At 37.5% G+C, this 14996-nt stretch overlaps 1 protein-coding gene across 1 annotated transcript; it reads right to left on the reverse strand.

Moving 5' to 3' along the window:
- Nucleotides 1–13460: 13460 nt before the first annotated feature.
- On the reverse strand, nt 13461–14654 carry LOC142174598 (uncharacterized). The gene is made up of 2 exons (XM_075240422.1): nt 14597–14654; nt 13461–13999 (listed from the first exon to the last, which is right to left on the reverse strand). The coding sequence occupies exons 1-2, from the start codon at nt 14652–14654 to the stop codon at nt 13461–13463; spliced, it is 597 nt and encodes a 198-aa protein (XP_075096523.1).
- Between the last annotated feature and the right edge of the window lie 342 nt (nt 14655–14996).

Consider the following 14996-nt stretch of genomic DNA (forward strand, 5'->3'; position numbering starts at 1 on the left):
TAGAGATAGCAACATGGGATCTCCTAGGATATCGTCCCGTAGTCCCAAACGTAAATGTGCAGAGGATCTCCCAGGATATCGTCCCATAGTGCGAATCATAGATATGCAGGGGAATCTCCTGGAATACTAATCCGTAGTCCCAAAGTAAATATCCAGTACAAGGGGATCTCCCAGGATCTCATCCCGTAGTCTGAATTATTAATATGCAGGGGGATCTCCCGGATTACTGATCCGTAGTTCCAAAGTAAATACACAACAGCCTTAAGAAGGAAAATCTACAGTTCTATTCAAGAATAAACATGAATTTCTACTCTAAACATGCTGCACAAAATCCAAGTAAGCAGTCAAAGTAGGTAAGACAATTAGGTCACATAAGCATGCTTTTCCTAAGCTAAATAGGAGGCTTCAAGTACAAGTATTGCTAGATTAAAAGAAAACACATGTATTTACTTAACGAAAATGGGGGTCTTCAACAATTAGCACGTGTACGCACTCGTCACCTCACGTACAAGGCACTCATATAACAATAGTACAAAAATCCTAAGGGGAGTTCCCTCACACAAGATTAGGCAAGCCACTTACCTCGAACCAGCTCAAAATCAATCCGAAATCGTGCTCTTGGCACGAGTATCCAACTTCGAGTGGCCCAATTCTAATCAAATAAATTTCATAATGTAAATATAACAACAAACAACGAATTTAGCTAAAGGAATCGAAGCTAAGGTAAGAAAATAGAAAAACGCCCAAAAATCCTCCCCGGGCCCACGTATTGGAATCGGGTAAAATTTACAAATTTAGAACACCCTTCACTCACGAGAACACTCGTCAATAATTCACTCAATTCCGACAAAAAAAAACTCAATCAAAACCCAAAAACTTGGTTGGGGAACTTGTCACGACCCAAACCGATGGGCCGGGACGGGTACCTGGTACCTTACTCAAACGAGTACCAACGTAATTTATCTTTCTTAATAGATCATCATATACACATGCATACGGGCCTAATATGCCAACAGGATCCTTTATAAACTCAAAACATAGGCCGACAAGGCCATACAATCTTTTATGTACACAACATATGTCTACAAGCCTCTAAGAATACATAAATGTCATAAGGGTTGGGACAGAGTCCCGCCATACCAAACAATACACGTCTAAATCATACTAACCAAACGAGCAACTCCGAAGCAAATGGAGCGCACCAACATCTTCCGCTGAGCTGATAGCCTACTTGGAGGGCTCTCGACATGTCTATCGGGACCTGCGGGCATGAAACGCAGCGTCCCCAGGCAAAAGGGACATCAATACGAATAATGTACTGAGTATGTAAGGCACATAAATAAATACATGAGAGATATGGAAGACATATAGAGTACATGACTCAACCTGTAAGTCTGAATAACTTTGTAAATCATAAATTACTTTTAACATCATGCATATGCGTATGAATGTCATGTCGTGCATAGGTACATGTTTCATAATATCATCAGCCTCTGAGGGCATCCCATCATATCATATCGGCCGCTATGGGCAAAATCATCATCGTATACCAGCTGATCAGGTGGTGGTGCGTGTATAACGCCATAACCTTTCCCATATCCCATATACATATATATACATACATATATACGCGTGTATTACGCCGTTTGACTGCATACATATACGTGCGTATCATCATCATCATATACCAGCTGATCAGGTGGTGGTGCGTATATAACGCCATAACCTTTTCCCATTCTATATACATATATTTACATATATATGCTTATATAACGCCACCTGGTCATGGGTCAATGCACATGAATGCAATGCATGAAAAGTACGCCAATAAAATTATTCGGAAGGTCATAAGACCACTTTGCCTCTTGAGCAATATCATAAAGTAACATTTTTTCAACTTTCGTATTTTTCTGAGACCCATGAACATATGATAAAATATTATGACACATGGAATTTCAAGAACATAGATATCTCTAATACTTCTATGAATAGAGAAACTCATGGAATTTGTGCATTTGCACGTTTTGTTCGTATCGTATGGATCATGCCAAAAGAAAGAAGGGATAGCCTTAACATACCTGTTCCCGGAATCATTTAAACGAATCTGCTTCTGCGAAATATAGACGAAACTCTGCTTTGAAACTCTCAAAATTTAGAAGCGAACTTGGTAGCTCTTGAAATTGAAACGTTGGCTATCATTGAATTGGTGAACGAAAAAAAATGATTCTGCCTTTTGTTTGAAATCAGAATTGGCAAAAAGTTTGTAGCTCCTTCACGTTTTTGGTTTCATAAAGAATGTAAAAGTTTTGCTTTTCACGTTTTTACTGGTTCAAGGCAGAATGCCAATGCTTTTTGATCTTGAATGAAGTGTTTTCCCAATGTAAAAAGCTTACAAGAGTCTTCATTTTGATAATACTTGTGAACTAGTCTTTAATCCTTGTATGACACATGTAAATGTGACTAATGAGTCACCTTAATCATGAAGGGAGGTGCTGCCACGATTCTCCATGGGTCATTGATTAAATTTTTGTCCGCTTATTAGTTAACTGGGTAATGTTCCGTTACCCGGTAACTAACCAATTATCCGTATAATTTAAAAATTATCCCGAATTACTTAAAATTCTATTTATTTTTAAAATACTTTATATATACTTTATATATTATACTACCGCGGTCATATGGTACCTTGCATGGTACTAGTTCATAATTATCGGGTATTATCGCTCTACCCGTATTTTATTCCAAATTGACCACTTTCAACGAAGCTCGTGTTCTTTAATCCGTGTATCCTCTTATTCTTTATAACACTTATTTATTGCTTGATATAAATAACGTAAGTACGTTAATGTCAAGATGATCTCATCCCCGATTCTTACATCGGTTAACTGAAAACGAAATTTTAACGTAAAATACTTCAGGGTGCAACATCGTCGTAACTTAATACTGTGAAGTGTGACATCACCATAATATAATACTATAAGGCACAACATCATCTTAATATAATACTGCGGAACGTGATATCGACGTAATATTGCGGGGTTTAACATCATTCCCCTCTTTGGAACATTCGTCCTCGAATGTTGACTAATGCTCTTATCATTTTCATAACTTATATCTTCCGAATACTTTAGAACTTCCCTTGCCATCTAGGCGACTGTTTTGTGAATAAGTCCAAAGTACAGGGCATTCCTCCCTTAAGCCTCCTTCTCACACCACAACTTGTAGTCAGAATCGTTCTAATCGCGTAACTGTTGCTACCTTTCATTATGCAGCCTCTACGATACTGACCTTGTAAGTGTGCCTATATGACTCTCCTCTCATTTTTCCTCCGTCCTTTAGCCAATCTCTAGGTGTGACTTTGTAAATATATACTTGGCTTACTAGGATGCCCCTTTGGGCATCTATAGGTGTACTAAAGTCCTTCACTCGGTACTTTGTTGAACTTACGAATATCACTATACTTTTTTCATAAATCCATTTATCCATCCGTATGACTTTACTGCACCAAGATATGTCATATTATACCGTAACTCTTACCTCAATTTCTCGTTACTGAGGTCTGCTACCAAATTCCAGGTTACTTTCATTACTTATCCAATACGTATAAATTTATGTCCTTTAATGCTTCCACATTACTGTCCATCTTAAGAGTGACGACCTAATATCCTCTCATACTTTGTAACTTTTATCCATCCATTGTTTATTCACTTCAATTATGATTCATAATCCACCCCTGATAACTCAACCTTTTATGTAATATTGCAGCTAGGATTCATGTTTTATCGGGGAACATCTGAGATGATTAGATTGACCCACTTGGGGCGATACCCTACTTTCATAACCGTATCTCACAGAATCCCAATGTGATTCACCTTGCATGGGTATTTTAATCATGTCCAATTCACGAGATCCCTTTCTTTTATCCGTTAGATCATTACTTAATTGAAGGCCCAAACATCATTTTTTTTGTCTATAATAATTACCCCTCATTCGATTAACAGGGTAGCATTCCATTTTTTCTGAATGCTATAAATCTTAGATTCCTTTGAGTTCATTCAGGCTATACTGAAATCTCAATAACTTAGAGAAACCATTATCTCTCCTGTTTTCATGGACTTAATCCTGAGGACTTATCTATTCTCGTCGCCTTTTCACTTGTCTTTCCTCATTCTTACTCGTGTTTTCTTAAAACTTTGTCACTCTACCATACTTTAGCTTGCAACCTATAAATATCCATTTATAATACTCGCAACTTTCCTTCAACTTGCTTACACCATATATTTCCTTATATTATTCTGGAATGTCAAGCGATACATCACACCGTCTCCAACTCTTCTCTATTCTCTTAACTAGATCTCTCAGTACTTAGAAACCATAGGTTGGAAGACATGCCGCTGACAATGCCGTTCTCATTCCCGGTTACTGGATCCCCGTGCTGATAGCCTTTTATCTGAAGTCTGGACTATTCATGATCTTCTGCCTTTGAGTATCTCATACGTTGTTCACTTTTACCTTACTTATTTTAAAATCTCGCATCGTATCTTCTATCTCTTTCCTGACCTCCCTTCCACCTAGGTGTAATTCACATTCATAACTTGAAGCTCTATTATAATACTCGCACCTCTGGTACATACGCAATCCAGTGGGAGCTTCGTACTGACTTCTTATGAGGCTGGTACTTCTTCTAACTGGCTTCCTTGTAAAGCCATTATAGATTATGATTGTTGTGTTATTTCTCTTGAACGTCTGATATTAAGAGTGATTCTGTCATATTATCAAGCACAACTTCTATAATTTTTCTAGGTCCAATAATCAGACTCCTTATTTACTTAAGTGACGTAATTCTTTAGTTTCCTCTTCTTTCTGATCAGCCTTTACGTAGGCTTAAGCTATCTTCTAATCCATGGCTCATAATATCAGTTGTTACCTTAGACTTTCATGGGCATTATTGAATATCCATGACACAATATTCTAACAATTCAATCCTTTGTCTATGCCCTAGGCTCAATTCTTTCTTCTAACTTATACCGGAGTCTTCTATGGCTGTATGATTGTTAACAAATATGCTGCCTAGATAATACTCCAAAATCTTGAGTATATCCATAACGTACTAACTCTAGGTCATTGATCAAATAATTCTTTCGTTCCATCTTAGCTTTCTTTCAACGTAAGTTATTACTTTTCCTGGTCTTTATGCCCCCTCGTTGCGTCCATACTTAGCTTATCTTAGTGCCCACACTTGCTAGAGTTTTCATACAAATCATATGATCTCGAATATTACTTTTAATTCTTACTTCCCGTTCATTTGCCACGGTAGGTGCCACTTTCCTTTGGAATGCTTACAATGTTGTTGCGAGATTGTTGTTACACGACCATTTCCTTTTTAGGTCATTGTGCTTAGGTTGAAGCCTTCTTTCTTATCTCCTTAGCTATTCTTTCGTTGTAGTACTTAGGGAGAACCCTTGACCCTCGTAAAGCTGTGAGCTTATTACAGACCTTTTTGATGTCCTTACTTGTCTATAATCATTCATAGTTGCTTAATTTTATGCCCTTGTGCTTGTATAGTTTCTTCTGAACTGATATTTTGACTGTCTTCCTAGTGGCACTTTATTTTATCCCTGTAACACTCATACGGTACCTTTAACCACCCCGACTCTTGTTTGAATATATCTCAAGTATTATAATGATATTTTTCGAGGTTGAATTCTCCATGTTAAGTTCTACTATGTTTATCTTACACGATTTGATGACTCGTCTGTAACCTCCTGTTTAGCCATAACTGGGATCTTCCTGACCAATTAGTAACTACTCGTTGGCCCATTCTCATATCAATATTCCTCGTAATCTTTCTTGGGTTATTTCCTTTGTCTTAACTTACGTCTCGCACTGGCTCCTTATTTATTAATAACAGTTCGGGCAGGAACCTTTACTTCATCTCTTTGATGTCGTGCTTGCACAATATTCTTGAATCGTAACGTATCTATAAGATTTTGATAAGTGTCATCTCATTCCTCTTTCATTTATCGCATTCTTCCTTTACCATTCCATGGTCACTAGAACCACTTAATTCTGACTTAATGTCACATCACTCCATATTCCCCCCTTTAGGGGTGTACTAAGAGTTGAAGCCACGAGAATTTACCTATAGATGTTTTACCTCTTCATCTTTGGCGTTGTTTCACAACACCAATGATCCTTACTCGCCTTGTGGCAATCCTTCTGTACCAAAGATGACAAATTCCCTTACTCGCGAGGGTGGCACTTAGCTTAACTGGCACATACAGTCTCTTAAGCTTAACTTTGCTCACATTGCTTGCTTTAGGGAAGCGTCTCCCTGGATGGCCATTCTCTGAATTTCTCATGAATCTTCTTTTGTTGTCCATTCTACTATTGGCGGGACAAAATCTGAAATTCCCATGATGTCGAGTACTTTCCAATTATTTAGTCCCTAATTCAAATTTAGTTTATCTTGTTTATCAGTCCATACTGTTCTCTGTTACTCTAGGGATTAACTCTCCCCTCTGGTAGCCGCGTTGGATTCACTAACTTATTTCTCGAAATGATGATATAACCTTATGGCCTATACTCTTTGTTGTCTTAAGGCCCATCACCTTTCGTCTCTTCCTTCATTTGACTATAGGTTCTGTAACATTCTCCCGTTTTCATCCATGTATCACACCTTATTCATATTGCTTCCTTATCTCCCTTCTCATTACTCTGCTAATATTTCTGCATATCCCTTTCCTTGTGAAAACTTCAATACGACATTCTTTCGCTTTTAGCTTTCCTTTGCTCCATCCAGTGGCTCTTCAAATTGCTTAACGTTCTCACTTTACTAGGGCCGCGAGCCACACTAAGGTAATATTTATCCCTTCAAGGCTTATAGTGCATGTCTTTGTAGTACTCATATCTAGCTGTACTATTTTAGGGTGTACCATCGAGGTGTCTCACGGGGAGATCTGTTACCACGTTTGTACTATTCTTCAGAAATGTCAACTAACTCTACCAATCCATCAACTATTTTGGGTTACCATATCCCTAGCCGGATCCTGATAACTCGTCCTTTTCTTAAACTATGTTTGTTAGCCCCCGACAGGGCATAACTGAGATGGGTACGACCAATTATACATACCTCTGTTACCATTGAATATAACTCAAAAAGCTTACATTCCTCTGCTTGAATTATAAACATCGTTAATCTTCATTAACTGGGCGCCTCGTACTTTTCTTCATCTTACTTCTTTTACTTATTGACACTTGTATTTACCTTCTAAAGCTCTCATTGTCTTTCACCATAAAGGTGGATAGGCATTCTTACCTTAAGGCTCCTTATCAAGAGGCTTACACCTTTCAGTATGCACATGATCTGCTGAAGACCTCATATTTACTTATCATAAGCATGATACAAAGTCGAGTTCCTCTAATTCAGCACTTCCAAAGCTATATCTCTTATCGATCATCTTTCTGAACGTAGGCATCGTCTTATTACGAATAAAAAATAAAAGCTTGGGACTTGAATTCTTATAAGTGAGCTCTACCATACGATCTAGAGTAAGAAGAAAGAATGATAGTATTAAATGCCCTGTAGCCTCCTGCTTATAAGTGTGGTGCACGACACACCCATAAGCAAGACTCTACTACACACGGCTTGTAGACTCCCTAGGAAAGAACTCCTCTGATACCACTTTTGTCATGACCCAAACCGATGGGCCGGGACGGGTACCTGGTACCTTACTCAAATGAGTACCAACGTAATGTATCTTTCTTAATAGATCATCATATACACATGCATACGGGCCTAATAGGCCAACATGATCCTTTATAAACTCAAAACATAGGCCGACAAGGCAGTATAATCTTTTATGTACACGACATATGTCTACAAGCCTCTAAGAATACATAAATGTCATAAGGGTCGGGACAGAGTCCCGCCATACCAAACAATACACGTCTAAATCATACTAACTAAACGAGCAACTCCGAAGTAAATGGAGTGCACCAACATCTTCCGTTGAGCTGATAGCCTACTTGGAGGGCTCTCGACCGGTCTATCGGTCCTGCGGGTATGAAACACAGCGTCCCCAGGCAAAAGGGACGTCAGTACGAATAATGTACTGAGTATGTAAGGCACATAAATAAATACATGAGAGATATGGAAGACATATAGAGTACATGACTCAACCTGTAAGTCTGAATAACTTTGTAAATCATAAATTACTTTTAACGTCATGCACATGCATATGAATGTCATGTCGTGCATAAGTATATGTTTCATAATATCATCAGCCTCTGAGGGCATCCCATCATATCATATCGGCCACTGTGGAAAAAATCATCATCGTATACCAGCTGATCAGTTGGTGGTGCGTATATAACGCCATAACTTTTCCCATATCCCATATACATATATATACATACATATATACGCGTATATAACGCCGTTTGAGTGCATACATATATATGCGTATATAATGCCGTTTGAATCATATTTCAGCCATTGTGGGCAACATCATCATCATATACCAGCTGATCAAGTGGTGGTGCGTATATAATGCTGTAACCTTTTTTCCATATCCCATATACATATATTTACATATATACGCATATATAACGCCACCTGGTCATGGGTCAATGCATATGAATGCAATGCATGAAAAGTACGTCAATAAAATCATTCGGAAGGTCATAAGACCACTTTGCCTCTTGAGCAATATCATAAAGTAACATCTTTTCAACTTTCGTATTTTTCTGAGACCCATGAACATATGATAAAATATTATGACACATGGAATTTCAAGAACATAGATATCTCTAATACTTCTATGAATAGAGAAACTCATGGAATTTGTGCATTTGCACGTTTCGTTCGTATCGTATGGATCATGCCAAAAGAAAGTAGGGATAGCCTTAACATACCTGTTCCCGGAATCATTTGAACAAATCTGCTTCTGCGAAATATAGACGAAACTCTGCTTTGAAACTCTCAAAATTTAGAAGCGAACTTGGTAGCTCTTGAAATTGAAACGTTGGCTATCATTGAATTGGTGAACGAAAAAAAATGATTCTGCTTTTTGGTTGAAATCAGAATTGGCAAAACGTTTGTAGCTCCTTCACGTTTTTGGTTTCATAAAGAATGTAAAATTTTTTCTTTTCACGTTTTTACTGGTTCAAGGCAGAATGCCAATGCTTTTTGATCTTGAATGAAGTGTTTTCCCAATGTAAAAAGCTTACAAGAGTCTTCATTTTGATATGACTTTTGAACTAGTCTTTAATCCTTGTATGACACATGTAAAGGTGACTAATGAGTCACCTTAATCATGAAGGGAGGGGATGCCACGATTCTCCATGGGTCATTGATTAAATTTTTGTCCGTTTATTAGTTAACTGGGTAATGTTCCGTTACCCGGTAACTAACCAATTACCCGTATAATTTAAAAATTATCCTGAATTACTTAAAATTCTATTTATTTTTAAAATACTTTATATATACTTTATATATTATACTACCTCGGTCATATGGTACCTTGCATGATACTAGTTCATAATTATCGGGTATTATCGCTCGACCCGTATTTTATTTTAAATTGACCACTTTCAACGAAGCTCGTTTTCTTTAATCCGTGTACCCTCTTATTCTTTATAACACTTATTTATTGCTTGCTATAAATAACGTAAGTACGTTAACGTCAAGATGATCTCATCCCCGATTCTTACATCGGTTAACTGAAAACGAAATTTTAACGTACAATACTTCAGGGTGCAACATCGTCGTAACTTAATACTGTGAAGTGTGACATCACCATAATATAATACTGCTAGGCACAACATCATCATAATATAATACTGCGGAACGTGATATCAACATAATATTGAGGGGTGTAACAGAATTTTTCTCAATTCTTCCCAAATTTTCACCCCAAATCTGAAATTACATGATAAAACTAAGCTTAGATTAATAGGATATAATCAAAAAGGAGTTAGGAATCAATACCCACTGATCTTCTCTTAAAAAATCCAACAAAATCGCCTTCCACCGAGCTCCAATTTGATTTTTGAAGTTATGAATTTAAAACCCTCGATTTTCTCTATTTCTGCCCAGCAAAATCTGCTTCTGCAGTCATGGGGCTGCATTTGCGGTCCCGTACCTGCGGTAAAAGCATCGCAGGTGAGAAATTCACTTATCCAGGCTGGGGCCGCATCTGCGGTTACTGGAACGCATTTGAGGTCCCGCATCTGCAGTTTCCCAGCCGCATTTGCGGTCCCTGGAGCACAAGGCCAAACTCACTTCTGCGGCTACCCAGACGATTTTATGGAGCCGCACCTGCGGTCCCACATATGCAGGCGCGGTTATAGCAGGTTCAGCAATATCAGCAATTGCTTAAGTCCAATTCAACTTCCATTAGGCATCTGAAACTCACTCGAGGCCCCCGAGACCTCAACCAAACATACCAACCAATCCTAAAACATCATACAGACTCAGTCCAACTCTCAAATCACATCAAACAACGCTAAAACCACGAATCACCCTCCAATCCAAGCCTAATGAACTAGAAATTTCAACAATTCTATAACCGATGCCGAAACCAACCAAACCATGTTCGATTGATCCCAAATTTCGCACACAAGTCACATTCAACACTACGAAGCTATTCCAACTTCCGGAATTGAATTTTGACCCCGATATCAAAATTTCACTATCGATCCGCAAACTTCAAAAAATCAACTTTCGGCATTTCAAGCCTAAATAAGCTACGGACCTCCAAAACACAATCTGAACACGCCCCTAAGCCCGAAATAACTCAACGGAGCTAACAAAATCAACGGAATTTCATTTTGAGGCTATCTTCACACTATTTTGACTGCAGTCCAAATTCTAAAGCTTAAGCTCTCATTTAGGGACTAAGTGTCCCAAAACACTCCGAAACTAAAAATGAATCTTCCCAGCAACTCACAGTAGCAGAAACAAACACGGGGAATGTAGTTAATAGGGGATCAGGGCATTAATTCTCAAAATGACTAGCCGGGTCGTTACAATTTTAACCCCTAAAATCACATCTGCTTCCCCAAGATCCTTCATTTCAAATTTAGAAGACAAAAAATTCTTATTCTCATTATTAACATTCATATTAGGGCCAAAGATTAATATGTCATCCACATACAAACATATAATAACATAATCTGATCCTATCATCTTGGAATAAACACAAGTATCAGATGCATTAACAAGAAAACCATTAACCCCTAATGTGCTATTAAACTTTTCGTACCATTGCTTAGGTGCCTGCTTTAGACCATACAAAGACTTTCTCAATTTGCATACTTTATTCTCCTGTCCTTGGATCATAAATCCCTCAGGTTGAGACAAATAGATCTCTTCATTTAAATCACCATTTAGGAAAGCCGTTTTAACATCCATTTGATGTATCACTAAATTATGAATAGCGGCTAAAGCAACAAGAGTTCTAATAGTCGCTATCTTAGTCACATGAGAATAAGTGTCAAAGTAATCAATGCCTTTATTTTGGTTAAAACCCCTAATAACAAGTATAGCCTTATGTTTGTCAATTGTACCATCATGTCTCAATTTCTTCTTAAATATCCACTTCCTACTTATGGGTTTACAACCATTGGACAAATCAAACAAGTCCCAAGTGTGATTAGAAACTATAGAGTCTAATTCATTTTTAATGGCTTGTTTCCAAAAACTAGCATCTATTGACCTCATTGCTTCACTGTATGTCTTAGGGTCTTCTCCTATTAAATAGATTGACACTAATTCATCACTCAAAACATCAAGATCAATATTTTTAGTCAAGAAAGTAGTAATAAAGTCAGGACCAAAGCTAGCTTTGATTCTATGCCTCTTACTTCTTCTAAGTTCATTTTCATACTCATTAGCAGTAACACTAGAAGAAGCCACAATATGAGAATTAAACGACGTAGATGTAGAAGCATTATTAGGCACATTATTTTTCAATGGAAAAACTTGCTCAAAAAATTCTACATCTCTAGATTCACAAATAGAACTATCATTCAAAGACATAAATCTATATGTAGCACTGTTTTGAGCATAAACTATGAAAATAACATCAAAAATCTTGGTTCCAACAGTTACTTGTTTAAAATTAGGTAGACCAACCTTAGTCAAACACCCCCACACTTTCAGAATTTTCAAGTTAGGGAAAAAACCCATTCCATAACTCATAACGGGTTTTATCTAACTTCTTATGAGGGACTTTATTAAGAAAATAGCATGCAGATAAAACAGACCCCCCACATATTATCAGATAAACCCAAACTCAAAAGCATAGAATTCATCATTTCCTTAAGGGTTCTATTTTTACGTTCGGCTACACCATTTTGTTGGGGAGTATAGGGAGTACCAACCTCATGTATAATACCATTTTTCTCATAAAAGACTTCGAGTATTAGTACTATATTCACCACCCCTGTCAGACCTAAGCCTCTTGATTTTTCTGTCTAATTGATTCTCTACTTATGCCTTGTATTTCAAAAACATGCTTTCAACCTCGTCTTTTGAGTTAAGAAGATATACCTTAGTGTATCTAGAAAAGTCATCTACAAAGGTGATGTAGTATTTCTTTCCACCCTTACTAACAGTGTTCTTGAAACCTGCTAAATCTGAATGTACTAGTTCAAACAATTCTGTTTTTCTACTAGTTACATTTTTAAAAGGCTTTTTGGTATGTTTTGCTTCTACACAAATAGGAAACTTAGAAAAATTATCAAAATTAATTGCAAAAATTAATTCCATTTTTCTAAGTCTTTTAATAGGAGCAATATTAACATGACCTAGTCTACCATGCTACAAATCAATAGACTCAGCAATATAAGCAGAATTGAAAGTACTAGCATTATTAGTAATCTCTTGAGCAATGTTCAGTACAAATAAACTCCCACTAAGGTAACCCTTCCCAACAAAGTCTCCTCTACGAGAAATAACAACTTTATCAAATTCAAAAACAAGTTTAAGACCTACTTTGTTGAGAAGTACACCAGAAACTATGTTTCTACGAATGGAGGGTACATATAGAACATTGTTCAAGGCTAAGGTTTTTCTAGAAGTTAACTGAAGGAGAATTCTTCCTTTACCCATAACTCTAGCTGTGGTGGAGTTACCCATGTAGACAAACTCGCCATCAGCAAATTCCTCAAAGTCGTGAAACAGCTCCTTGTTGGCACAAATATGCCTTGAAGTGCATGTGTCCAGTATACAGTCAGTCTTGTTAGCCACCATGTTTGCCTCAACAACCACATCAACAATGACATCACCACCCTTAGTAAGGTTAGCTTGGACTTGAGCTTTTCCTCCAATCTTTGAGCTTTGTCCTTGTCTTTGGTTGCACTGAAAAGCCTTGTGACCAATTTTGCCGCAGACTAGCAAGGTCCTTTCGACTTTTGAATATGGCCCTTCGGCTTATTGAAGTAATTCTGCTTCTTCACATGTCCTGAAGTCGTTCAGACTCCTCATCTTTGAGACGGTTTGCTTCCTCAGTCCTCATATGACTGATCAGTTCTTGAAGAGTTAAGTTTTTCTTTTTCTGTTTCAGTTGATTCCTGTAATCACTCCAGGAAGATGGAAACTTTTCAAGCAGGACATTTGCCTGAAGAATCTCACACATCTCCATGCCCTCGTTCAAAGAATCAGCAGTCAAGTTCTCATACTCGTGAACCTGTTCCATGATTGGCTTATCATCAACCATCTGAAACTTGATCCACTTTCCAAATACATATTTCTTTTTTCCGTCATCAGCACCATATTTCTTCTCCAAATTGTCCCATACGACTTTAGCAGATTTATAATTTATAAACAAATCAAAGAGAGGGTTAGTTATATGGTTAAGTAGATGCCCTCTCACAATTTTATTATCCTTTTCAAATTTCTTCTTAACAACATCATCAGCGACAACAATGTTGGCAGAATTAGAGTTATCAGCAACAATATCAGCAGGAGGATCGTTAAACAAAATATAATCAACTTTTAATTGTTCAAAGAAAATTAAAAGTTTCTAGGACCAATGCTTATAATTGTTTCAATCTAAAAGCTCAAGCTTTGAGAGATCAGGAAGTGTTTTGTTCAAAATAGTGGCCATTAATCATTATTATATGCGAAATCGCTTTCAAATTGTAAGAAAAATGAGTAGATAATATTGACTAAGAACAAGAAGGAAAGAACAACTTATAAGAAAATACTATGTCGTGGCAAGCCACTGCCTTGAAAGTGATTTCGGCCCGACTAGGTGCAAATCGTTAAGACCGATCGCTCCCCAAGGTTCCATAGCACCTCCAAACACGTGCACTCGTGGCTGGAAGTATAGAATTTTCACCAAATAGTTGCCTAGAAAGAAGAGAAGATGAAGGTATTTTCTGTAGCTGTTACAGAAATTAAAATATTGTAGGAAGAAAATAATGATTAGCAAGATGAATTATTGGTTAAGAATTGAGTGAATATGATGGCTAATGATCATCCTATTTATAGGCAATTAGGGAGGTTACATGTATGACAAGTGTGGAGAGTCTTTTAACACTTGTCCAAATATATTAGTCCACTTGGCTTCAATATTAACAAGTGTACCTAGTTTTCCATGCATGAAGACACATGATAGATTTGCATAGCCATTTGTCAAAGTCATTCAACACTTGGTATCAGGACCCTAAACCGGACCCGATCGTGATGGTGCCTCTCATGAAACAAGGCTAGCCGACACAACCCCCAAACCAATTAAGACAGTTATAATAATTCATTTTTAAGTCATAAATAAGCTATAAATCCCATAACAAAGAGTAGAACAGAACAATGCGGAAACAACACAGCCCGACATCAGGGTGTCACCAGTCATGAGAATCTAAAAATCCATGTAAGAGTATGAAAAAGGTTACACAGTCTAGTACAAAGCTAGTACAAAGGAAAGTAAAGGTAGGAAGGAGAAACACTGGGCTGCGAACGCCAAGCAACTACCTAGTCAACTCCAAAC

This window comes from Nicotiana tabacum, chromosome 20, assembly GCF_000715075.1.
Source record: "Nicotiana tabacum cultivar K326 chromosome 20, ASM71507v2, whole genome shotgun sequence".
NCBI classification, from domain to species: Eukaryota; Viridiplantae; Streptophyta; class Magnoliopsida; order Solanales; family Solanaceae; genus Nicotiana; species Nicotiana tabacum.